We start from the raw sequence: 24,513 nt of genomic DNA on the forward strand, positions 1-24,513 counted from the left end.
AATTTGTTTTTTTCGCTTTTGCGGAGCAAATTTCGGGACAATAACAAATGCTGCTATCAGCATCACTGGCAGATATTGACGCTGCCAAAGCAGCAACGACGGCGAGGACGAAGGAAACGCATTGTTTGTAAGGATATTATATGGGATCAAATAAATTCGACAAGGACGGTAGGAAGACGGCTTGCTTTTATGTCCTGAATATTGTTCTGGCAGAACTTCATGGCGATGTAGAACCTATCTTACGGGAAACATAATTGATCCTTCCTCACATCTTCCTAACATTTTGAGAACTTGGTTCACCCACGGTTATACAGACCGTCACTCCGTTCGTGACAGGACAACTTTGAGTGACTCCTACTAGTACTACCAAACTGAGTCCTGACAGACATAGATGTCATCCTGTCCTCCTTGGTCCCTGCGTTAAGCTACGATTATCGGGTGCGGTTGCGGCATGCTGCAGACCATACAAGTACCAAACCCTTTGAGACAACTGGAGGCAGCATGTACCTGCTATACAATGTATCAAACGACGTGTTATTCATGCCATGATGCTGTCAGCTGGGGCATTTTCCAATCAGAAGTTGCAAGAATACTTCGTGGATACGATTGGTTTTTTATGATTCAGTAGTACACATGCAGAAAACTCATAGTGCATTGTCACATCTGTTGAGAAGTAAAAGTTCGATGATCTATCAGTAGTACCAGCGTGCTTACCCAAAATGACTTGCGATCATGAGCAAGGAGAGACGACGAACGTGACTAAGGAAGCGATTGAATATTAGTATGGAGGACACAAATTAGGTATTCTATGAACGGACCTGCTTCATCGTGTCATTATGCACGCCTTATCTATCACAGTCATTTACGAACGAGAATAGTAAGGCTGAACGCGCTGGATGTTACGGTACGTCGCGTTTATGGAAAAACGCGCTTGTGGCTGAGGTTTCATTTTTTTCAAGGGGCTATTGCACTCGATCATAATCAAGTTAGCCTTGACACCGTCTACCATACTAGCAACCGCACTTTGCTGGAAAATGGCTACACATCCTAGGCCTCGTGAACACGCGTCTCTTAAAGACTTCTCTTCGAAAAATCGATTCTTTTGCGTCAAGTTGAACCTTGAAAGAACACGCTGCAGCTGGATGCGCGTCAATTGACCAGAAGTTTCGATTGTTCCAGCAAGTTGGATATCTCCACTGCGAACGCCGCGGTGGATCAGGACATCGATATTTGTCAATTTGTCATACCAGTTGCGTCTCATGACAACTGACCGAGTTGTCCCAAAGCCGCACTAACCGTCAGTCCATCACCCAACAGGCTTGGTCTCCCATTAGCACTGGCCAGCGTCAAGCGACTGTCAGCCTCGTCTAGCATAAAACTCAGCTGCTGCACTATGCGTTCAGCACCTTTCATTCCTCCGTCTTCTCTCTTGTACTAAGTCACTGTATTTGCCCTTGTAGAAGATGTTCGACTTGACATTTGGATTCAAGGTTCTAGGAGCCTTGGTCGCTCTCGCTCTGGCAGGCAAGGTCCTCCACGCTAAGATACGCTCAAAGTCACGCCTGCCTCTTCCTCCTGGTCCTCCTGGACATTGGCTATTCGGAACTCCTCTGCCAAGAACCAAGTGAGTACATAAAATACGAAACTTTATATGGACACTAACGGGAAACGCATCATAGTCAATCTCAGCAGTTTGCAGAATGGATCAATACCTATGGACCCGTGATCTCGCTTCGGATCGGGCCTAAGATCATGGTCATCATTGGCAGACACTAGGTAAGATAGTCCCAATACTGGTTGCCGAGTACATACCCACCTGCACAGGAACTGTCGATATAATGGAGAAAGAAGGTGGTCTACTAGCGGACCGTCCTCGTGCAGTTGCGGCAGGAGAGATCTTGTCGTGCGGGCTGCGTTTGATCCTTGTACCCGCAGGAAAGCAGTTCCGCAGACTTCGCAGGTTGGGTTGACATCTCCTCTTAACGACCTGTTTTACTGAAATTATGTAATTCAGAGCGGCTCACACTCACCTTCAAGCGAAAGCTGCAGCATCCTATGCGCCAATCCAGATGGACGCTGCCCGTGATGTCATCTTCGATATCCTTAATAACCCTCAAGGACACCAAACAGCTGCGAATCGGTGTGTCGCACTCTATGCGTTGTTTTATGATGACTTATACATTCAACTCAAGCTACGCCGCCTCCGTCATCTTGCGTGTCACGTATGGCAAGTCGACACCCACCGCCACAGATCATCGTCATCCACAAAATGCTCAAGCGCTTCCAAATGCTCATGCGACCTGGTGCATTACTGGTAGAGCGCTACCAGATATTAAAATACGTTCCGGGATATGCAACCGAGTTGGAGCAGTGGAGAAGGGAAGAGAGTCAGCTCTTCCATGACCAACTTGATCGCGTTTCGAGAGAATTGGTTGGTTCGTTCCACTTCTTTCCTGATTAGTACCTGACTGTTCTTCGTAGGCGACTGGCAAAGCTGGCCCCCCGTTTGCTCGTTATCTTCTTGAGAACCAGTCTTCGCACAAGCTCTCGGACGAAGAAATGGCTTATCTCGCTGGATCTCTCTTTGGCGCTGGTTCGGACACGATTGCTGTTGCGATTATGGTTCTCGTCATGGCTTCTGCATGCTATCCCAAGGCTCAGGAGAAAGTGCAAGAAGAACTGGACGTCGTCATTGGGCGTGACAGAGGTAAGTCGAAATATCGTCATTCATCTGAGTGAAATCTCAACTTTGTTGCAGCTCCCACATTCGACGACTTCAACTCCCCCCCGCAGATTGAAGCATTCATGCTGGAATGTCTTCGCTGGAGACCCGTGACAACTCTTGGATTCGCACACCGTGCCTTGACTGATATCCCATACGTGCGTCTTCCAGTGTTCTGGCCTGATTCGTTGATTCTGATCGTATTGTTGAGCAGAAGAACATGTGTATCCCAGAAGGTGCTATCGTCTTTGGCAACCACTGGTACGACTAACATCCATTCTATGCGATATATGTACTGATCACCTTTTAACAGGGCAATCTCCCGTGACCCAAGCGTCTACACCAACCCTGACCAGTTCGATCCTCAGAGGTGGCTCAACACCGACGGCACAATCCGGGACGACCTCAAGTTCCCTTCATTCGGTTTTGGACGCAGGTACTTGTCCCTGATATTAAACTCAGTTGCCTACATACTAAAATACGATGTACGACATGCAGAATCTGCCCAGGACAACATATAGCCAACCGCTCGATCTTCATCAACGCTGCACTCCTCTTGTGGTCTTTCAAGATCACGCAGGACCCTGAGAACCCGATTGATGAGTCGGGTTTTGTGGATGGTGTTATTGCACATCCTAAGCCGTTTGCTGCGTGTTTTGAGCCGAGGTTTGGGGATGAGGCGTCATTGAGGGGGGTGATGGGGAAGTATGGGGAGGGGTTGTAGGTTCTTGATCTTGAGCGTGGTTTATTGTGAACTTGGATGTAATACTTTCGTTGGTATTTTGGTACGAGCGGCTCTTCGGCTTAATATTGAAATCATATTCGTTTTGGTGTCTGCGGTAGATGTGACACGGAGCATGGTCTTCGTAGAATCAGTTCGAGACAATGCGACAGCGTTAGGTGAGGCTGATGAAGATAAAAGCATCGGTATTGCCTGCGTCGAGTATTCCACTCTGAATATCTCTGACAGTACCTTTTCATCACGGCAGGAAGCCCAACAAACCTCATCTGTATGTGATAAAGTTTACTTCACACAAGACAAGTCTTCCGTAGCAGACCACATACCAGGTTATTATGAGACAAGACGCAGGCGACTGACTTCAAACGCCAAGAACACTCGTATATAGTCAACATAGAATACCGAGGGCTCTTCAACCTAGCTGAGGATGCATCGCGTACTGGGTTTGATGAGGCGGGTAGTGCCTATTCGTTGATCGAATCATAAACATAACGACAAGCCTGAGCTCAGGATAGTCGTCCTTTGCATTCTAACTTCTACAGACCGACCATGGTAGACAACCTGAATCTAGGGAGGACTTATAACAACGATTGGATTGCAGTACGGCAAGGCATATAGCAAATATGTATATAACATTTCGTGGGAGCGAAGGCATGAATGAAATCCTTGTGCAGGCCCAAAATGATATTGTGAGACTCGGTGCAGTAGAAGAAATACAAGTGAAGGCCATGGATCAAGAAATCGCAAATATGTAGTGTACAAGTTCTGCGTAGACTGTAGATCTGTGTTGTACTTCTATTAGTCATGACACGCACATATGTTGTCGCTACCTACCGGAGATGATCACGAAGACAAGGAATCCTTCTGTTCCCGACACTTGTGCCATGACGTGCCGTGGGCGAAACAACTTAAATCGAGCTGGGAGGCTTGATTGTGTATCACCAGTGTGTTGCCTGGAAAATGTATGGCTGGGTATACGTGGATTGGGATCCAAAAGAAGAGTCGTCCGTCGGGCCCTACAACCCATCCGTCCTCGGTGAGGGCGAGAGAGGCTGGAGTGTAAGAATGTTGGAGAAAGGAAGAGGAGGAACAAAGAGCATGGGTCTGGTTGGACGAAAAACATATTGCAGGTGCTTCGAAGGGTTGGCGCCGGTTGAGAATGTCTAGATCCCATACCCGAATGGTGTTATCAGATGAACCAGACACAACACATTTGCCGTTAGGCGAGATTGCAATAGAAGAAACATATCCAGTGTGCCCTCGGAGCGGGGCACCCACTGCCCCCCCAGTCTCCATATCCCACACTCGGATGGTCCTGTCATCTGAACCGGATACAATGCATTTTCCATCTGGCGAAATTACAACAGAGTTAACAGGCTCTGTGTGGCCTCGGAGAGCAACACCTAATGCCTTGCCAGTTCCTATATCCCACACCTGGATGGTCTTATCAGCCGAGCTAGACACGATGCGACGCCCATCCGATGATATTGCGACAGAGCGGACGGTGTTGGTATGACCTTGGAGAGGGGCGCTCAATGCCTTGCCTGACCCCATTCCCCACACCCGGATTGTGTTGTCACTTGAGCCAGAAACTATGCAGTTTCCGTCCGGCGAGATTGTGACAGACAAAACATGATCAGAGTGGCCTTCGAGAGAGACACCCGTTGCCACTCCAGTCTGTGCCTCCCACACCCGGACTGTGCAATCATCTGAACTAGACACAATGTGTCTCCCATCTTGTGAGATTGCGACAGACCGAACCCAGTCAGTGTGCCCTTGGAGGGGGGAACCCAATTCCTCGCCAGTCTCCATATCCCACATCCGAATGGTCTTGTCAAATGAGCCAGACACAATGCGATGTCCATCCTGCGAAATTGCGACCGACCAAATGACGTCAGTGTGCCCTTGGAGAGGGGCACCCAATGCCTCACCAGTCTCCATATCCCACGCCCGGATGGTTTTGTCGTCTGAGCCGGATATGATGTGATGTCCATCAGGTGAGATCACAAGAGAGTTAATGGTGGCAGTGTGACCACGGAGAGCGGCACCCAGTGCCTCGCTGGTACTTGTGTCGGCATCCCACACCCGAGTTGTCTTGTCATAAGAACCAGAAACTAAGTGATTTCCATCCGGCGAGATGACGACAGACGTAACAACATCAGTGTGGCCTTGGAGAGGGGATCCTAATGCCTTTCTAGTCTCTATATCCCACACCCGGATGGTCATGTCCGCTGAACTAGACACGATGCGATTTCCATCCGACGAGATTGCGACGGACGAAACAGCGCCAACGTGGCCTTGGAGTGGGGCACCAGATGCCTCGCCAGTCTCCAAATCCCATACTCGGATCATTTTGTCCTCTGAACCAGACACAATGTGATGTCCGTTCGACGAGATTGCGACGGACCAAACAGCGCCAGTGTGGCCTTGGAGTGGGGCACCAAATGCTTCGCCAGTCTCTAAATCCCATACCCGGATCATTTTGTCATAGGAACCGGATACAATGCGCTTTCCATCCGGCGAAATTGTGACAGACAAAACACCACTAGTGTGTCCTTTGAGACGGGGACCCAATGCCTTGCCGGTCTCTGCATCCCATACCCCGATTGTCGTGTCCGATGAACCAGATACAATGTGCCTTCCATCTGACGAGATTGCGACAGACTGAACAGTGCCATCGTGCCCGTGAAGAGGAACACCCAATGCTTTGCCAGTCGCCGCATCCCACACACGGATTGTCTTGTCATCTGAACCTGACACGATACGCTTTCCATCCAGCGAGAATGCGATAGAACTAACAGGGGCAGTGTGGCCTTGGAGAGGGGCACACAACACCTCGCCTGTCTCCAAATCCCACATCTGGATCATTCCGTCACCCGAACCACATGCAACGAGTTTTCCGTCTGGTGACATCGCAACCGAGTAAACCCAGGAATGCCCGTGGAGTATCTTTTGCATGAGAGGCCAATTTGCAGCATGACCAGCGGCAATCCGGGGAGTGCAAGAGAACTTTGCAGCGAACTTTTGAGATATCTTCGACTGAATTGGAGCGAACGGCAGAGCGGATAAGTATAAATGTGGAGTGCAATGTAAAATGGTGGTCGCGAAAGTTCGAACGAAGCGCTGGGTGTCCCTGGCAGTGTCGTCGACGTGAGCATATTCGGCATGATCCTATGACCATTCCACTTCTTGTAAGAATCTCTCAGTCCTAAGAACGAGCTCGAGCGACGCACCTTGAACCAATGTGTGATAGACGAGAGGCACCCTACCGAGCCGCCCAGGCTTTTCATCAGGCATAGTGCTTCCAACCACCAAAGGAGGCGCTCCCCATCGAAGAAAGCTTCAATTTCTTCAGCGAGTAATCGTTCGAAGGACGTAGTTCCCAAATGAGTCCCCCAAAATCGACATGAATATGATAGTTCAGTCGGAATGGACTCTTTCACTCGTTTCTCCAAGTCAGGGACAGCAGAATTGGGTAAGTAAGAACTCTCTAGAGAGCAGATGTTGAAGCAAAGTCCGCGCTCCATGATGCGAAGCGAGGCAAAGGCAAGGTCTCTTTGTACCGATGACACATCAATGAAGAAGTCGTGGCTGCGTGATCTGTCTGTGAGGAAGTCGTAGAAAGACGCGTGGAGGGGACGTATGGGAGTTTGAGAGTCTATGGTTCCAGCCAAGAGCGACCCCAGCGATCCAATGACCTCATCCACACCGTAATGGTCATCTGTGCGTGGAAAACGCAGTCGCATCGCGGTTAACGCAGCCATGGGAAGCGGTTCAGATGATGCAAGGATTTGGCCCATCACAGAGGAAAACATGGAGATCGTTTCCTCGCGCTCGTCCTCTGGCATGCTGTCGCCCAAGATACGTATGTATATATCATCCAACAAACGCGTTCCTTTTGCGGATGTTCCAGCAACCAGGTCGTCGAAACGGCTCATCGGATTGCGCCGTACTTTGTTCGTACCCTTGATATACTCGCATATAAGACGAGCCCATTCAAACATGCCGTCGGATTTCAGAGCGAGTGTCTTGAAGTGCTCATCATTGAACACGTTGCGTAGATCTTTCAGCCTACTGGTGATATAAAGCTGGATGTCGTGTTCTGTGGACGCGGACGAGATGTCATCTAAGGAGACATGGCGAACATGTGGTGCGGTGTGCAGAGCGTTTTTAATGTCTTCCAATGGACGGGAAGTGACAAGAATACGGATGTTTGGTGGGATGTCGGATGGTGCGGAGGAAGAACTGTTCTCGCCAGCGAGCAGACGAAGAATCTGTTCCCGGGAACTCGCGTCGCCACTCTCGTCCAACGCCTCGATGATGATCAGCACTGGTGCGGCGATGGCTTTCGAGACTTTGCTTGTTGGTCCCACGATTAATTCCTGCCATTGTCTCGTGAGGTCTGAAGTGCGCTTGAGTCCATTGCTATCATGAACCGCTTGCACCAAGGCTCGCCGCATGATAGGATTGCAGTCCGCTAAGTCGTTTGCGATGGTAGTCAAAACTCTGTTCTCGCCGCGATCTGCTTGTTGCGTGCGGTCGAAGCAGAAGCATGAGCCAAGACCACCTTGCTCAGTGTACCAGTTGGCAATGGTATGTGCGATGGCAGATTTACCCTTGCCTGCTGTGCCGGAGAGCCACAAGACGCGTGAGGCACCCTCATCGGTGCTGCTGATCCAATCCTTGATATCTGTCAGAAGATCTTGCCGAGTATTTGGCAGACAACATTTAGACGTATTGACTCCAGCACCCGCTGCACAGTCCAATAAGTCGACGAGGTCCAGAGTTTCGGCTATGTCACAGGTAGTAGAATGTCAACTAAGGTTCAACGAGACCTGAAGGCCGACTCTTACCCATATGGTGGACAATCACAAGTGTGTCGCGAGCGGCTCTGTCTCGGAATTGCTGCATGAGATTGTCAAGTACCTCGTTGTAACTTTGAATCACGGTCTCTGTTTCTTTGAAGACGTGCATCCCAAGTCTTTTCCCTGTACAAAGATGTGACAGTGAGTCGTAGGTAGCGCAGTGGTGAGATCGACTCACAGGCGCTCGTCGTCTGAGAGTAATGGGTGATAAAATCAGCGCACACAAGCGTCTGTCGCGCTATCTTCCCATAGATTGCTGGCATGGATGTAGCGAGCCCCTCTTCTTCCGTGATGAAAATATAGACCTCAGAGATCTTCAAGAGCAAACCAGAGACAGCATCATCGCGGTCTGCCTGATCGAGAATCATCTGCCACCAGACGTTCTTAGTAGCTTGCAAGCTTGAACATACAAAACAAACGTACCTGGGATGCGTAAGTGAAGATGCTCAATGCCACCTTTGCATAGGGATGGGCCTATGCACGAAGATTAGTGACGTAACAGATACAGATAGAGGCCCGTACATCTGCAAGCACATTAGCGATTGAGTTGAATGCCTTCAGGGGTTTAAGTATTGCGGAGAACCTGTCGATCGTATCGGGAATGAATTGCAAGTTGTTCGTTTGGGAAGCAGTATTTTGGGCCATTACGGGGACATTTTTCATCCCTGCAACGCCTTTTGTGGCATCGGCGATTCGGTCATTCACAAACTTTGGGTCAGGTTGCTCGGCCTGATTACGAATGTTAGTACATTATCGAAAGAGACGATAACAATGATCCAAATTGCGAATTCACCTTCGGAATGCCTGAATTGGAAGGCTGGTCAGCATTTGGTCCGGGAGTGGGAGTGGGAGCAGTGAGTGGTGAAGGATCCTGCGGAAGTTGGTAGCAATCAGCGCACGTGGAACGTGCCAAGTGTTGCACATACCTGAGTGGTCTGAGCGGGTAGGAGATTCGGTGCGCTGGAACTTGCGGCTGCGGGTTCAGGGTTTGGAGACTGTCGAGCGCTCCAAGAGGAATGCTTGCCCCAGAACTTGGGAACCTGTAATACCGAGAGTCCTCTCCGACTCAGAGATCCATCCCTCGAAGGCGGGAGAGAGGATGCCTGGAACGACATCATTTTACACAACCAGAATATCTAAGTGTAATGTTTATTACCTCAATCTCACTGGTTCCGCTGTCCACTGGCAAATTTGAACGACTTCGCCGCAGCAACCCAAAAACCTTCTTCCGAGGAGGATTCATCGAGTAAGTGTGAAAACACGGCTGAGTCTCTGAGTCTAAAGAGCTCACTACGTGCAAACTTAGGGACAAGGAGGGTGGTGGATGGGATGCAGGATCGACAAGCGCCTAACGTGGAGAACAGCCAGTCTGTGTGAAGTCTGTGAGATAACTGGTCGGAAAGTTCCAAGCTGTCAACTTTGATCTGTCACATGTCAATCCGGGATATCCAACCGTAAGTAGGCTGCAGTTGATGCGGCGGGCAACAAGACATCTGAAAGCAGGTTTAGAAGTAAAGATCATGATGTCAGCGATGGCTGTAAGTGCAGCAAGTGAGAAGCTGACGGCGGGCGGGATTATGGTCGAAGTTCGAACATTTGACAGACCTGCCAACACTTTCAGAACATCCATTGGCAGACGTTGACCTGGAGCAGACCTGTCCCCAAGATGTCTGCGTCCAGCGTAGGCTTCATGCAGACCGGCCACCAGTTCCTTGTGACGCGCCCGCGGACGTCGAACACGATGATCTAGTACTAGTAGTAACTTTGCAGCGCCCGCGATTGCGGCGCCCCTTTGCTGCAAATATGTACTGGGACTGGCGTTCTGGACCGCGTTCTCCTCCATGGGCCTCGACACTACAAGCAAAGAGTTTCGAAAGAAGTGGACCGAGTATACCAAAATGACGAGCAAGGAGAGACGACGAACGTGACTGAGGAAGCGATTGATTAGTACGTACGAAGGAAGCAAATATTTAGGACTGTATTCTATGTAGCAGACAAGAAAAATATGAAGAAAGACGGCAAATATTGACGCTGTCAAAGCAGCAACGACGGCGAGGACGAAGGAGAAACACATTGTTTGTAAGGATATTATATGGGATCAAATAAGTTCGACAAGGACGGTAGGAAGACGGCTTGCTTTTATGTCCTGAATATTGTTCTCGCAGAACTTCATGGCGATTAGGGTTCCGGGAATTTGCACCAGGCAAATTTGCCCGGCAAATTTACCCTGCAAATTTACCCTGCAAATTTACTGTGAATGACAATGTCAATTTCACACCCTCGAAAACATAGTGTCAATTTGGGTGAATTTGTGTCTACTGGACCCAGAACACCTGAAAAGCTTAAATATGATGCACTGGACAATCCTGACAGCTCAGATGCTTGAAAGATTCGCATAGCTTATTGTGGCTGCAGCTGTCAACCGAGAGCTAGAGGTCAGGTTTGGCAGTCGTGTTGATGGCCTGACACCTGTTCATGGCAGGATGATGCTTAACCATGCCCAGTAACACTGTGGATAGTAAATGCCCTGAACTTCAGTGCATAATGCCACTGAATGCCGTTTCTTCAGTGGATTTGACCACTGAACTTCAGTTGCCCTGGAAATTCAGTGGATCTTCGCTACCACTGAATTTTAGTTGAAACAGTTTTGACACACTGTTTTTCAGTGCATGTGAACCGATTTTCAGTGCATTATAGTTATATTACTGTATATCACACATGGTCGCATTGGACACCCATGATAACGCAAAAAGCAATCTACAAGTTAGGGAAACTAGTCAAAAGTCCTCTGAGCTGGCCAATGTAGCATCTTGGTTGTCGAAGACTACATTTACCAAGTTAGTACTGCGATCAATGATTCCCCATCTCCTCCTTGTTTCTACATGTCCCACGGTAGCTTTGACATTACGAATGTCGGTAATAACAGGTTGGGCATATGCTCTGAATTCAACAACATCCTTTGATGCATCGGCTTCATATGTTTGGCAGGGAGTAACCAGTGCAAGGATACAAGAGGTGTTATGAAGTTCACCCCAGATTGCATCAGGTCCGAGGTCACAAACTAGGATTTGATCTAAATGCCCATAAGAGATGACAGTGTGTCCACCATCATAAGTAACCTCATACTGAGTTAGGTCAGTACATATGTTGTCACAACCACGTTGTACTGATTGCACGCACACGAATGTAACTATTGTTTCTGTATGTTTCCATGTTACGAGTCGCTTTCTTGAGAGTGAGTGATGTCCGGATATTATCACCACCGATGATTCGCATCTTTCCCCAGATTTGCATATTCTTTGGCAGTAAGGCAATGACTTGACTCCAGCCACATCTATTCTGAAAAATAGCAGTGAAATATATACCAATTCACCTTCGTGTGTCTGCATCTGGTGTATGAGTGAGACGACGAGGTGCTCGGAGTACCTGATCAGGATCTAGTAGATGTACATTCAGTATCACCCCCACAATAAAATTGAACACATACATCCATCAATCATTACTTCATTCCTTTGAAGTCCAGGCGCTCTCCGATAACTCATTGTTTCAAGCTCGTCCTCTAAATCAAATTTGGTCTGGAGCTGACTCAAGTATGCAGTATACAAGATATGTCGTGAGAGTTGGCTCCAAGGGTGATGGCGTGATCGGATGTTTGACTTCACAAACTGGCAAAAGCACTCCATGACGAAAGTCCAGTGAACCCAGACAGGACCTGCGTTCTTGATGTCATTGGCCACGTGGAGCAAGCCATGAATGGGCAGCATGCATGTTGAAAGACGGTCTTCTTCATATTGATAATAGTACCTGACATAAAAGTACAGGTCAGCAGGTGATAACTTGACAGTTGAATGTACTCACTCTTTGTACTCCTGGACCCACTGTGCAAACCCTTCTTCTAATTCATCAACTTCATCTGTTGTCAACTCAAGCTTAATGGTACTTTTCATCCACTTAACAAGCTTGCACATATGTACATAATACTTGTCATCTGGAAAGCGGTCTTTCAACAAGATGGGTGCCAGGTAAATGAACCAAAAGCCCCATGATTTGGCTGTAAAACTTGAGTGGTTCTCAGCAATATTTCCAAGAACGCGGATGAAGGATGCGGGAATTGTTTTGATCGCATTAACAGTTTCTTGACCAATTTCCTCCCAGATATGAGGCCCAAGCTCATAGTTCCCTATCCCTTCATCTAGATCCTTGAAGTGCCCTGTCCAGAGCTTGACAAGGCCAGGAACCACGTTCTCGAGGAGAAGGTGCATCCATTCCCAAGGAGCACATATTGCATAGTTCAAGGAACCAACACGGCGGAGCGCAGGTGGGCCTCGTATGCCGTAGTGCTTCATGATGTTGTTTTTCTCCCTCTGTGATCGAGCTGAGTTGATTTTCTCTACAACAGAGATAAAATGATGATGGGTACGCATCTGTAGTTGGCAGGGATCTGCAGATGGTCGAGTTTGATGTTCACATTGTGGTGTCATCAGTGGTGAATAGTAGACCTTGCCTCCAGCGGTGATATTTCAAACACCCTTGATTTTACATGACTGACATGGGCAGTAGCTGTTGTGACCTTTCATGTCAAGCAGCTTTTCGATCGCAATGATGTCACCATTCTTGAAAATTAGAAATGCGTAAAGGTAGAAGTTAGACAAATCTGAGGAATCAAATGTTTTGACATCCATTGCAAGATCTGCGAGCTCGTCATCCAAGGGAGTGAGAAATGAAGCTATGTCCTTGGGTTGAGTGGGGCCTGGTATGATACCAACGCAAATGATATTCTCAAGGTGGGTTCGTGACTGCGGTGGCAGGTTGAGATTCTGCAGGATGTTGGGAGTAGCAGATGGCCCACTACGCCTCCGATCGAACATCAGGACCTACTGATGAGTTGTGGTTGAGTTACAATAAAAACAGTGGTTAGAGGTGTATATGTGAATTGTGCCATGGGTTACCATATGTGTCCGAAGTTCAACTATACCAATTATCACTCACTTTCACTGTAGCACAACCACAACTCACTGGTTGGTCTTGAAACTTGCTGTACCAACATTTCTTAGTGTCTTCTACTCTTCTAGGATGTATTTTAGTTCATATACACACCCAGGGCCTCTCTGGTGGCAAGGTGAGTGCCTTTTCACCCCTCTTCAACATTGACTCAATAACTCGCCCTACCCTTCTCCACAGCACTTCCCATGTGTTCTAATACTCATTTAGGACCACCTTCATTATCTTATGACCTTCCTGCCATCACTATAGATGCTGGGCACCTCCCAGACTTGGTGAGCCTCATGGTTCGCATTTTTGGTGATTTTTGTTTCTAACTTCTCTTCCTCCTTATCCCTACCATTTCAACTGTTTCCAGTCAATTATATAGATGCCTTATACTATCTAGAGTACCAGGACTTTCGCTCTAGACCCTCTGGTAAGTCTCCTCTCTATTTTTCATGTTTTATGTTGTTTCTCCCCTTGTACATCTACTAATCAATTCCTCGCCAATTACAGCGTCTCATATGACTCTAATATGGTCAAAATACACTCCATTAACGCCGCTTGTGCTCCTGTTCCACTGGTGAGTAGCTATATCAAGTTCTGTGCCAGCAACAGTAATCCTCCTGGTTTGGGGCGCATTTTTGTGCTCCTGGTACCTCTATTCACTCTCCCCTTGCTCCCTGATGTCTATAACACCTCCATATGTGATATTGTGATGCTAGTGGCCATGTAGTCCTCCTTCCTCCCTCACCCTCCCCCATTTTCCTCATTTTTTCTTACCAGAATGTCCTCCCTGGCTCTAAGGAGATTTCATTTCGCTTTTTTTGTTATATAGACATATTATTATATATAATTGAAATATTTTCGACCAGAGGGCAATGTACTGGGGCCTCTGGAGGAGGTGTAGGAGCCACCATGCCCCCTACCTTTCATATATGTCATGTACACTTATTATAGCCTTCCCTTGGTCTCAAAATTTAAGTAAACTATTATTTAATGATATATTCAATGGTACAGTGAAAAAAATTAAGTAAAAATACATTGAATTGATAGAATACTTGAGCTCGCTGTTGCCCACAGTGAGCACAAAGGTTTCGGCAACATGTGTGGCGCAGTATTACTGATTTGGGTAGCCGTTCACGCGGTCTACCTCATTAGTAATATGAGCTACAATATCTTAGTGTCTAAGTCACTCAATTTGCTGGTCTGGACCGCTGGTCTTCACAAATAATGCTTTTTGGCTTAATATAAGGGTGAGCAGACGTCTTAAGTAACACTTTACTATATTGGAAAGGTGGTGTCATATACCTGATCCGACCACTCCCATATCAATATCTGCTCCGCTTTCCGACCCCCTCCACTCCATTCATCCTCCGCTCCACCCAATCACAAGTCCGCATTCCACCCTACATTCTGCTCAACCACTCAACTGGTCCCCTTCCATAATCTCTCCATTCAACTGGACATCTTTCCCCTTTTAGGTATATGCTTTCCTTTTCAGTACATAGACCCTCACTTCCGGATCACCAGTAAATCCTATTACCGCCCGATCGCTGATCCGACGCGTACATATTGATATCCGCTCTGACTTATGTCTTCGCCTATGTAAAGTACTTACAAACTATATCCTTGGTACATAGCTTTACTACATAGTTATCCTGATCACTGCCTCACACATAGAAGTATATAACATATCCTGTACTTAGATATTTTTCCTTAGTCTTAATATTACTTCATCAGGAAAAACTATATCTCTATATAGAGGACCATCCTCTATATAGCCCCGATAGCACACCACAGCTCTGTACAGTCTATGGCAAGCTATCACAGCACTATAGACCAGTATAGACATCATGAAAGTCTATATATTACCATAAAGTTTGGTAAGTGTATTTAGAAGTAAAACATTTCAACAACTATAGACCCCAGTAGACCGTGGGAACTTTTTTCGATGAAAACCAAAGTTGTAGTCCTTGTCTAGGGAAGTCTATCCATAGTCTTATGACTTCAATAGGTTAAGATCCTAGTGAGTTATAAGGAAAATACTCGAAATTGAAGGGTTCAAGAAAGCAACTTGACCATGGGAACTTTTTTCGATTAAATCAAAGTTGTAGTCCTTGTCAAGGGAAGTCTATCCATAGTCTAATGACTTCAATAGGTCAAGATCTTAGTGAGTTATAAGGAAAATACTTGGAATTGAAGGGTTCAAAAGTGTTAAGGTACACCTTATTTATGTAAGCAAAAATGCGAAAATTCACCTTATGTGTATTCAAAATCCTAATGCTAACAGTCAATTTCATTGTCTTTTTCTTACTGTCATAATCCTAGTCCTATTAACCAAAAACTCGAAAATTCACCAAGTCTTGTGTTGTGGCTTTGTTTGGCACTGCTTATGTAAGCAAAAATGCGGTCAACCAACAAGTCTTTTCCCATTCTTTCCTTCCCCCCCCCCACTGCCCCCTCATTAGATTATCTTCCATATTTTTCTTACAATTTTCGAGTTTTTGCCTCTCTTCTCTTCTTCTTGCTTCTCTATCCTTCTCTTGGTGTTGATGTTGTTGGTGCTGGTGCTGGTGCTGGTGCTTTGAACTCTGGTAAGTCTCCCTCCATAATTTTCGCATTTTTGACTATTTGACTAATCTTTTTTCTAACCCTCTCCTTCTAGCTCTCTTCCCTCCTGCTCCTCCTCCCCCCAACTATTTTCGCATTTTTGACCATTTGGCAAGTCTTTTCTCTGACTCTCACTTCCTCCTGTCTGATCCTCTCCTTCTAGCTCCCTTCCCTCCTCTTCCCTCAAGAATTTTCGCAATTTTCACTATTTGGTAAGTCTTTCTTTTTTTTGTATTCATCTTTCCTCTCTGATTCTTCCTTCTAGTTCTCTTGCCTCTTCCTCCTGTAATTTTCGCATTTTTGCCTGTTTTGTAGTTATTAGTTTACATGTATTGTAGTAGTTGAAATATAATTTGGAATTTTCGCTTTTTTTTAATTTTGAGAACACTATCATGGCAACAAACAGCTATAAAGAGAAATTTTTGCTTTGTGTTTTGAGCTATAATAGCTACAATAGTTGTGGTATGTTCCACCCAGCTATAGCAACTTTAATAGAGCTATATAGCACTATACACTGGTGTAGTAAGCCTGCACAATTGGGCACTTGGCTATACGAGCTATAGGGCTATGGAGTCTGTATAGCAGTCTATAGCGCTATGGGTGGCTATATAGCCTTACCACATTTTCCTGATGTTGTCTTCTCGCAGTTACATCTTGTGAGAATTCTCAGTAGGACCTTGCCTCCTCTGGACACAAGTCTCAACTTGTTGTCACCTCCGACCCTCCGACCCTCTGCTCCGACTTAGAGCCATGCTCTAAGTCTTTCCCTTATTACCCCGCCCCTATCAATATCCTCCTATCACCCCTTTTCCTATCCTCTGCATTATCCTCCGCCATCTCCGCTTCTATCAAAATATCTCCCTGGTTCCTATCCACCCTCCACATTGTTCCCCGCCTTCTCCGCTCCACTCCTAGTCGGTCCACCGCTAGCAGCCCTTACTCCCTGACCCCCAAAGCGGACCCAAGCGGACCACTTGTCCTACTGTCGGACAACGTCGGACCCACTCCAAATTCAGGGCACATACTTGGCTAAGGGCGCAGCGCAAGAGCTGAAGCCAAGCCCTGACCCCTCTGCCTCTTGAGCCGGCATGGTACCTAACAGGTGGGAGTAATAGGTGCTGTTGGGTTGGCTTCAAAATTGTACAGCACACTTGACTCCCTCAGTGCTCCCCGTTTTGCAAACTGCCGGCTTCATCTCCCTTCCATCACATTCTCTGTCAAACAAGTCAGATGGCAGCCTTGTCAAGGCCAGGAGACATATACTATGTATGAAGTCAAGGTAGATGGGCTTCGTGACTTGCTGATCACCACAGAAGACAAGCTGGTTCAGTTCTCGCAGGCAAGACCCATTCCGCAGACATTCTTGCTTGTTCTTCCGTGGAATCGCTCTCTCCTCAAGCTGCCCAACTTTGTGGAACTGCCCGACTCTGCAGAGCCATCCCATTCTCCAGATGGGTCACAGATCATGGAAGATTATTTGACCCCGCTTGAGTCTCCTTTACATGATTCGTCTATGTCGTCTGCAGACAAAGGGACAGATGATTCAGAATCTCACTCGCGAGCGTTGCAATTGATTGTTCGCCTTGGACAGCCGTTTGGCGCATTTTTACTAGCACAGCAGCGCAGCAGAGAATACAAGAGAATCGCGTCAGACCACGATATCATTGCACAAGTTAAAGATGTGGCTGCTGTTAATGGTATGATGAATGTCAGGACTTTTGAGATACTATAGTTGTATTAGCATGTGCGAGGAATTTTCAAATTTAGGTCAACAATTACCTGTACGATACCGCATATATACGGTTGACTTGCTCATAGTGCATTGCGTCGGAACCCCTCCAATACCTATGCAATAAGAGATCTATGCATGACTGAATCTGTGACCTAATGTGACGTGCAGAGTCCTGGTAAGTGTTGCCGAGTGGGATTCGAAAGGACTGCAAATTTCTCACCTGAGGACCGTCAATTTTCCAGTCCGAACGTGCTGATCCCAACTCCGCTTCGCCCATCTCAGGACTGTACATCCAGGACTGCAAACCCCACCAAAAGGACCGTCAAATTTTCAACCTCACACACACCTCTGTACAATCTATGCCTTTAAGAAGAAGTGCAGCGGGTATGAGGGACAGAGCAAGGCGCTGAATGTTGTAATTGGTGAGCATCCTTTTTGGTTTGCTTAAACTCCCCTCCCTATGAAGTCCGGTATGGCGCGACCCTGCCCCGAGACTGAGTAGTGGAGCACCACTTCCCCTTCCACCACGTCCACAAATTTTGACTGTTTTTTTTTTTGGCTCACTTTCGTTCCTCAGGCAATTCTGGACATCTCTCTATCTGACTACTTTGTCAAGCACTATGCTTGTGTGGAAACTCAATTTCTGCCTGCTGCCAACAATCATAATTATATTCATCATGAACTACATCGATGTGAGTGTGATTTTTTGTTTAGTATGGAAGACGCTGACAGATAGTTTGAATAGCGTGTCGCGATAACATCTGCTAGACTGAAGGGTCTAGAGACAGACCTTGGATTGACTGGTCTGTATCAGTGTATCTTATTTTTCAGCTAATCTACATTTCATTCTTTTCCCCCTCAGACATCCAGTACAACACAGTCGTTGCAATCTTATATGCCTCTTATTGTCCAGCACAGGTACATGCACAAGTGTGATTGAATGTCTGGAAAACTCATTTTGATGTTCTCTAGATCCCGTCCAACATGGTAAGCCTGATGGTAATTTCAGAGCATCCGGCACTTGATTGATGACTGCCATTTTAATAAGCTTCTCAATTATGTAACCAGGTCCGTATTCCTGAATTGATCTGCTGATTTCCCCTCCAATTGAGACATATCAGACTGTCCTTCTACATTGGTACTTGTGTAGTGCTATGGGGACTAACAAGTGCTCTGACTGGGGTCAGTGATCCATACTGCATGTTTCTTTCATAGACCTCAATTATCTCTGTAGGTGACGCACAACTTCACCAGCATCATCGCCTGTCAGATATTCATTGGTCTACCAGAGGTATGCAACTTTCAAGGATACTCCTCCAGCGTAGCTCAATGTCAGTTTTGACTAGGTGGCTTTTTATCCGGGTGCCATGTATCTACTTTCTTGATGGTACACTCGAAAGGTAAAGAACTTCTGCACCGGAAGGAATGTCCGGGCGGTCTTCAGAGAACACCTTCACACCTGGATATTCTTTTGTACGTGGCTGTTGGGTGTTGAGCACAACATGTTAATTGGCTGAATGATGTATCACGCACTCCAGTAGTTCATCAATTGCCCCAACCACAGGCTCTGTCTGGAGTTTGTTCACAATTAGGATAGATCGCGGAGGATATGATGCTTCCTGTTGGCTGTCTTGTTGAGTGTTAGCAGTCCATGATTCTTAAGGGGAGATGGCAGACACACGCTTGCGCTGATGAAAGTGCATGAGAAAGATGTGTGTGTGTTAGTAGTTGTGAGTTAAATGGATTCCCGCGTGATGGTAAAAGTAGTGATGGTCAACTTCGTACTCTGGTGTGCAGACAACGTCGAAAAGGAGAATACAGGAGAGCTCACTGCACATGGCCAACCATAGTAGTTGACATGGCTCCCAGCAAGTTTTGAGTCAACTGCACCACAGTGCAATAATTCCAAGTTGACTCAAGACCATGACTATCTTTCTTCTTGCCACAACCTTGCAAATGTTCTCACCCGTTTTCAAAATCAACCCTCTTCCAACGAATCCAAAGACACTCATATTCTGGAGCTTTCTATAGTACTGTCAGTCCAATGGTGATGTTATGAACGAATGTTTTGGTCAGTCTCTCAATATTGACTCTATCATGACTCCTCTGTCTTGATGCCGACAGCACTGCTCAGAGCCTGGTCCAAACATAGTACATGACAGTACAGCACGTCAGTTTATGCATTCTAGGCCTCAGGAGAGGGGTGCCCTTTATGGATCAGTTCCATATGTATACTGTGCAATTACAGTGCATGAGTACCCAGGTCCTTGACAAGTCCTTGATGTACTATTTAGTTCGCACTGGCAGTGATTGCTTGGCACTTTGAAATCGATACTCTAGGAGAGGTTATTGTGTTGAATGCAGCGAGTTCACTTGAACTGCTGTGTTCCTGATGATCTGCAAGCGGCTGTTGAGGGGCATTGGCTATCTCTGAGATGGGCTCACCACTCTGTCTTGAACAACGGGCTGTATCGACGACAGATGTATCACCTTTCACTGAGGTTTCCAATTATAGGTATTACATAATTTTACAGAAATGGTCACAACGTGTCGCGTCTTTGGACGCGTTTACCCCTTTTGCTCACTGCAGCCATGGTCTCTAAATCGTCCAAAAAGATTTCAAAGGGTAAATCCACTCATATTTCCAGTCCCATTACACGTGTAGATGCAACTTCCAAATGGGCAACTATCAGGCCTCATGGTATGTGATTCTGTCTGTGATTTGCAGAGTCGTGTCAATACTCAGGCACTACTGTAGTTGTGGATCACCGCAAGCATGCACTCCCGGCTCTACATTCCGGAAAGCACATTATTCCAAAACCAAAGGGTGCAGCCGGCAAGGTTTCAGCTGGTGGATACAGTCTCCAAGATGCAATGGGGCTGAAGGGTAACAAGGGACACTACAATGGCTATATGGTGGATATATGCACTCAATCTATCACCATTGACTTGCTAATCACATATTCTAGCATGAAATTCGCATTATTGTGAACTCGACGTTGGAACGGAAGAAGACCTTTCGACAACAACCCCCATCGCTTATCAATGAAGTCGTATTAGAGGTGAGTACTCTGACAAGTCTCTGGTTAGATATTTGCTCACTCAGATACAAAGGTCCAGATTAAATTTCCGTTCTTTCAGCAGTTTGCAGATGGATGGCTGATCCGCAATGTCCTCAAATGTATGCTTCTCAATCAGAAGCACGATGCTAAGTACCAACTTAACAATTCATGGAACAAGGTATCATCTTTCATAATAATAAGCGACAGTATCATACCACTAACATTATAGGACTGCCACAATGAGGAAGGTAATGAGCCGGATGATGAGGATAACCTTGACATCGAACCTGAGAGTGAAGGGGACGTCAACCATGCACTGGTGCCAGTGAAGAAGGCTCCCAAGAAGATCACTAGGAAAACTACCCTAAAGAAAACGGCCTCCGCTATAGTAAGTCATTGTCTTGCCTTGGAGGACACTGGACTTGCCTGACGGACATAAGCCTGATGATCAGGACGACTTTGACTTTGAACCCAAGAGTGAAGAGGGTGTTGATGACACACCAGTGTCAGTGAAGAAGGCTCCCAAGAAGATCACTAGGAAGACTACCCAAAAGAAAACGGCCACCACTATAGTAAGTTGTTGTCGTGTCTTGGAGGATGCTGGACTTGCCTGATGGACATAAGCCTGATGATCAGGACGACTTCAACTTTGAACCCGAGAGTGAGGAGGGTGTCAATGACACACCAGCATCAGTGAAGAAGGCTCCCAAGAAAATCACCAAGAAGAAACCTGCTGACATTATAGCTATAGTAAGGCTGTTTATCGTGTTGGACACCACTAACACATGCCATGTTCCAGGAAAAGAAGGCTGTTATGAAGGTACCCATCACCAATCCAAAGTCAAAAGGATCCAGGGCATGTCCCAAGTCCTCTGATATGAAGGCTGCTTCAAGCCTACTGGCAAAGGAGCCTCCAAAGGGCAATAAGGTGTGTTCATTTGCATTACGACTATATGTTCTGATTGAACAGTATGTATCACAGAATGCCGACAACAGTTCAGATGATGAGTTTAATGAGTTGATATCAGCGGAGGTTCAGCACACAGGGGTTGAGGCATCAGAGAATATACCTGCCAAATTCAAGCGCAAACGTGTCATGATCGTGGCCTGATAGCTATTTTCTCCATTGTCAGACATTCTTTTCACTAACAGTCGCGACACAGGAATCTGAAGATGAGCTTGATATCACCGAACAGCAGACGACCTCACCATCAGGACAAACCAATGGAAATGTAGACGTCAGTGTAAGAATTCTCACATGATCTTATTGCTGGTTGATGGTGATAAAAAGGTACAGGATCGTGCCACTGGACTATTCAAATGCCCACGAGATGGGTGCTTCGAAAATCTTCCCACTAATATTAGTTCTCGGCTTCAAGAGTTGCTTGATGCACGCCAGGCTCACCTCACTGCTGACGGTCAATTTTCAGTATCTGTTGCTTGCAAAGAGCTCGAGATCTGCCTGGAAATCACGAAGTGTCGTCAGAGAAGTGCTTCTCCAGCAAGCACTAATGTTTGGATGGCCCACAGCTATCGACTTCAAGTTAATCCCACCTCGCATGAAAGTGCTTGAAGGTGAAGTCCAGCATCTTCTTATATCCAGCGATGCCAAGGAGAGTTGCTATGTCTTTAATCTCTTTTCTGGCAACCTCATCGCTGAGAAGAAATTCGGAATGAATTGCAAACAAGCCTTTGATTCATTCTCAAAGCACAAGAACTTCAAGATGACTGCACCTCAACTACTACTTGATGTTGCTCGACCTGGCTAGTAAGTACTCACTAATCGTGAAGGGACTTGTCAGGTTGAATTTTTCTACCCAACTAGCTATGGGCCAAAAGGTTACACCGTGATCCAGGCGTGCATTCAGCACTTAGTTGATTTGACAACTACTTCTATGACTGCGTTTCAGCCATTGACTCTTCAACAGTATACCCACTTTATCCTCATTCCCTTCATAGCCCTTCGGTTGATCATGGAAGATCTCAAGTCGGAGGATGAGATGGACACCTATGAGTACATGACCGGGAGTGGAGATGTTGGTGACATGCTGCAAGGAATTGATGATCAAGGCCACAATCATGATATTTATGACATTATCATGGCAGTTGCATGCAAGCAACCAGCGGTGGATTGTTCAATCAAGGTATGTGACTATTTATCACCTTTGAATGTGAACACTCAAGTCTTCCTTGCATAGAAGGCCCTCCGTGCCCCAGTTCAGCCTGCACCCAGACCCTCCAAGTTTTCAGGTTGTCACGACGATTCTGCTGCACCTCCCCCTGCCAAGCGGACTCGAGCATCCACAAAGGTGTGATCGTTTGCGTGATGAATTGCAAAACTGATGTGAAAATGATCAGAAAACTTGAACCATGCATGTTGCTGACCAGTAAGACCTCACGCTTCCTGGTTCATTTCCACATTGTTCTTGCTACGTACTGACTTCATTGTTGTTGTCATCTTCATTTGCAGTTGCCTTGGATTTGTTCTGAATGCCACCACCCCAGATCGCCAACACAACATCAAATCACATTCGAACTTTCTTCCTCCTAGCTACTGTGGACTCTCTGCACATTGATTGGGACTTCTTGAGCACAGCAACACGACTTATACCCTCCATTATGTTATAGATAAGTTATATTGTGCACCATGTAGTAATAATGCTTGCATCATGTATTTTGGACCCAGACCAGGGTGCAGCTGGAATCCACTGATTTCCCACCATCCACTGAATTTCTAAGCCTGCATACATTTACTGGAAATTCAGTGGTATACTTTTCAATGCACTGAATAAAGTTACGGTTTTCAGTGGATTTTTGGTATAGAGAATATCAGTGCATAATCCACCGAATTTATATAACCCGTCCTTTCTACAGTGGTAAGACACAACACATTTTGCAAGTTTGTTTCGGAGCTGTTGACATGAAGCTTAATGTCCTAGACAGCACTTCTTGCATGCTTCCCAAATGATACCAGGCACAATCCAAAGATCTGGATCTCCCCAAAGCAGCACTACCACCTGAAATATCACCAAATATGGATATTCCAATATTTTCGCTATTCCCACATACCTCCCTGGCTCTACTTGCTTCACCACAGCTTTTCCTCTTGCACACTCTTGTATTTAAGTTGTAGCTTAGCATGTATGTACATAAAATGATACAATAGACCGCTTTTTTCATTGTATAAGAGCTTGTACAGTAGTCTACAGTGCTGACTACAATATGTGCATCCCAGGACTAAAACATATTCGCTTTTTTGCCCCTTTAGCAGGGGAGCTATTCTGACTGTATATATCATATATTAGAGTGTTAATTAATATATTATACCGCTTGTTTGAGCCTCTAAAGTGTCCTACATCAGTAGATATGTTAAATTGATACATACCTCTCAAAAAACATAAACCAGTTCGCATTTTTCAGGTATTAGACATATGGTCCAGTAAATATGCTCTCTACAATGAATTTATATGTATATACCACATGTTAGAAGCTCAGGACACAAGGACCATTTCTTGTAGTGCTGTAACCTTGTCTTCCTCAAGGACACACTATGAAAAGAAGTGTTTCGCATTTTTTAGTGTTTTAAGTATATAGGCTTGCAAATATTTCATTGACATACTAACATTGCAATGAATGATAATCTGTCTTTGAAAGCTAAGTTCCAACTACCGAAATTTGAATGAACCAAGCATCATGTACCGAGTTCTGGGATCCGGAAGTTCTGGGTCCCGGGTCCCGACACTCAAATATTTGATATCTAGCACCCTTCCAATTATCCGGTATTTAATTGACATATT

At 46.1% G+C, this 24,513-nt stretch overlaps 7 protein-coding genes across 7 annotated transcripts; 5 read left to right on the forward strand and 2 right to left on the reverse strand.

The window, feature by feature from the left end:
- Positions 1 to 1,463: 1,463 nt before the first annotated feature.
- On the forward strand, positions 1,464 to 3,446 carry EDB91DRAFT_1086367 (cytochrome P450; the record flags this gene model as incomplete). The annotated part of the gene is made up of 10 exons (XM_041316033.1): positions 1,464 to 1,624; positions 1,680 to 1,755; positions 1,782 to 1,960; positions 2,015 to 2,140; positions 2,233 to 2,431; positions 2,482 to 2,707; positions 2,759 to 2,880; positions 2,937 to 2,983; positions 3,036 to 3,158; positions 3,221 to 3,446. 10 exons carry the CDS (start codon positions 1,464 to 1,466, stop codon positions 3,444 to 3,446), a joined length of 1,485 nt encoding a protein of 494 aa, XP_041171855.1.
- A 6,304-nt stretch (positions 3,447 to 9,750) lies between these two features.
- EDB91DRAFT_1163786 (uncharacterized protein) lies at positions 9,751 to 10,505 on the reverse strand. Its single transcript, XM_041319907.1, has 3 exons — positions 9,982 to 10,505; positions 9,891 to 9,931; positions 9,751 to 9,819 (listed from the first exon to the last, which is right to left on the reverse strand). Exons 1-3 carry the CDS (start codon positions 10,398 to 10,400, stop codon positions 9,761 to 9,763), a joined length of 519 nt encoding a protein of 172 aa, XP_041171856.1. The 5' UTR covers positions 10,401 to 10,505; the 3' UTR covers positions 9,751 to 9,760.
- A 607-nt stretch (positions 10,506 to 11,112) lies between these two features.
- Positions 11,113 to 11,424, reverse strand: EDB91DRAFT_1037992 (uncharacterized protein; the record flags this gene model as incomplete). The annotated part of the gene is made up of 1 exon (XM_041312842.1): positions 11,113 to 11,424. A coding segment is annotated over one exon (312 nt), but the record flags the coding sequence as incomplete, so codon positions are not given.
- A 4,033-nt stretch (positions 11,425 to 15,457) lies between these two features.
- Positions 15,458 to 16,291, forward strand: EDB91DRAFT_1339436 (uncharacterized protein; the record flags this gene model as incomplete). The annotated part of the gene is made up of 5 exons (XM_041325667.1): positions 15,458 to 15,482; positions 15,814 to 15,906; positions 15,978 to 16,134; positions 16,188 to 16,207; positions 16,238 to 16,291. The coding sequence occupies 5 exons, from the start codon at positions 15,458 to 15,460 to the stop codon at positions 16,258 to 16,260; spliced, it is 318 nt and encodes a 105-aa protein (XP_041171858.1). The 3' UTR covers positions 16,261 to 16,291.
- A 793-nt stretch (positions 16,292 to 17,084) lies between these two features.
- Positions 17,085 to 17,660, forward strand: EDB91DRAFT_1315931 (uncharacterized protein; the record flags this gene model as incomplete). The annotated part of the gene is made up of 1 exon (XM_041325171.1): positions 17,085 to 17,660. A coding segment is annotated over one exon (570 nt), but the record flags the coding sequence as incomplete, so codon positions are not given.
- A 646-nt stretch (positions 17,661 to 18,306) lies between these two features.
- Positions 18,307 to 19,057, forward strand: EDB91DRAFT_890805 (uncharacterized protein). The gene is made up of 8 exons (XM_041328740.1): positions 18,307 to 18,346; positions 18,400 to 18,457; positions 18,517 to 18,572; positions 18,627 to 18,641; positions 18,703 to 18,722; positions 18,776 to 18,836; positions 18,889 to 18,945; positions 19,001 to 19,057. The coding sequence occupies exons 1-8, from the start codon at positions 18,332 to 18,334 to the stop codon at positions 19,037 to 19,039; spliced, it is 321 nt and encodes a 106-aa protein (XP_041171860.1). The 5' UTR covers positions 18,307 to 18,331; the 3' UTR covers positions 19,040 to 19,057.
- Positions 19,058 to 20,246: 1,189 nt separating this feature from the next.
- Positions 20,247 to 23,292, forward strand: EDB91DRAFT_1086372 (uncharacterized protein; the record flags this gene model as incomplete). The annotated part of the gene is made up of 15 exons (XM_041316034.1): positions 20,247 to 20,355; positions 20,401 to 20,570; positions 20,624 to 20,716; positions 20,745 to 20,894; positions 20,946 to 21,104; positions 21,157 to 21,288; positions 21,341 to 21,466; positions 21,516 to 21,644; positions 21,687 to 21,807; positions 21,869 to 21,960; positions 22,008 to 22,134; positions 22,247 to 22,484; positions 22,542 to 22,860; positions 22,901 to 23,025; positions 23,187 to 23,292. 15 exons carry the CDS (start codon positions 20,247 to 20,249, stop codon positions 23,290 to 23,292), a joined length of 2,196 nt encoding a protein of 731 aa, XP_041171861.1.
- Positions 23,293 to 24,513: the final 1,221 nt, after the last annotated feature.

This window comes from Suillus paluster (genome assembly GCF_016628075.1).
Source record: "Suillus paluster strain FC165 chromosome Unknown EDB91scaffold_93, whole genome shotgun sequence".
Lineage (NCBI taxonomy): Eukaryota > Fungi > Basidiomycota > Agaricomycetes > Boletales > Suillaceae > Suillus > Suillus paluster.

Bases quoted from the DNA above. Each gene is read 5' to 3' on its own strand.
- EDB91DRAFT_1163786 (XM_041319907.1), bottom strand. From the start codon at position 10,400: ATGTGTTTCTCCTTCGTCCTCGCCGTCGTTGCTGCTTTGACAGCGTCA. The intron at 9,932-9,981 runs GTCTGCTCCAGG...AAGTGTTGGCAG, and splicing joins CGCAGACATCTTGGGGACAG to GTCTGTCAAATGTTCGAACT. The intron at 9,820-9,890 runs GTCAGCTTCTCA...ACCTGCTTTCAG, and splicing joins CGACCATAATCCCGCCCGCC to ATGTCTTGTTGCCCGCCGCA.
- EDB91DRAFT_890805 (XM_041328740.1), top strand. The intron at 18,723-18,775 runs GTCCGTATTCCT...GAGACATATCAG, and splicing joins CTTCTCAATTATGTAACCAG to ACTGTCCTTCTACATTGGTA. The intron at 18,946-19,000 runs GTATGCAACTTT...AGTTTTGACTAG, and splicing joins TATTCATTGGTCTACCAGAG to GTGGCTTTTTATCCGGGTGC.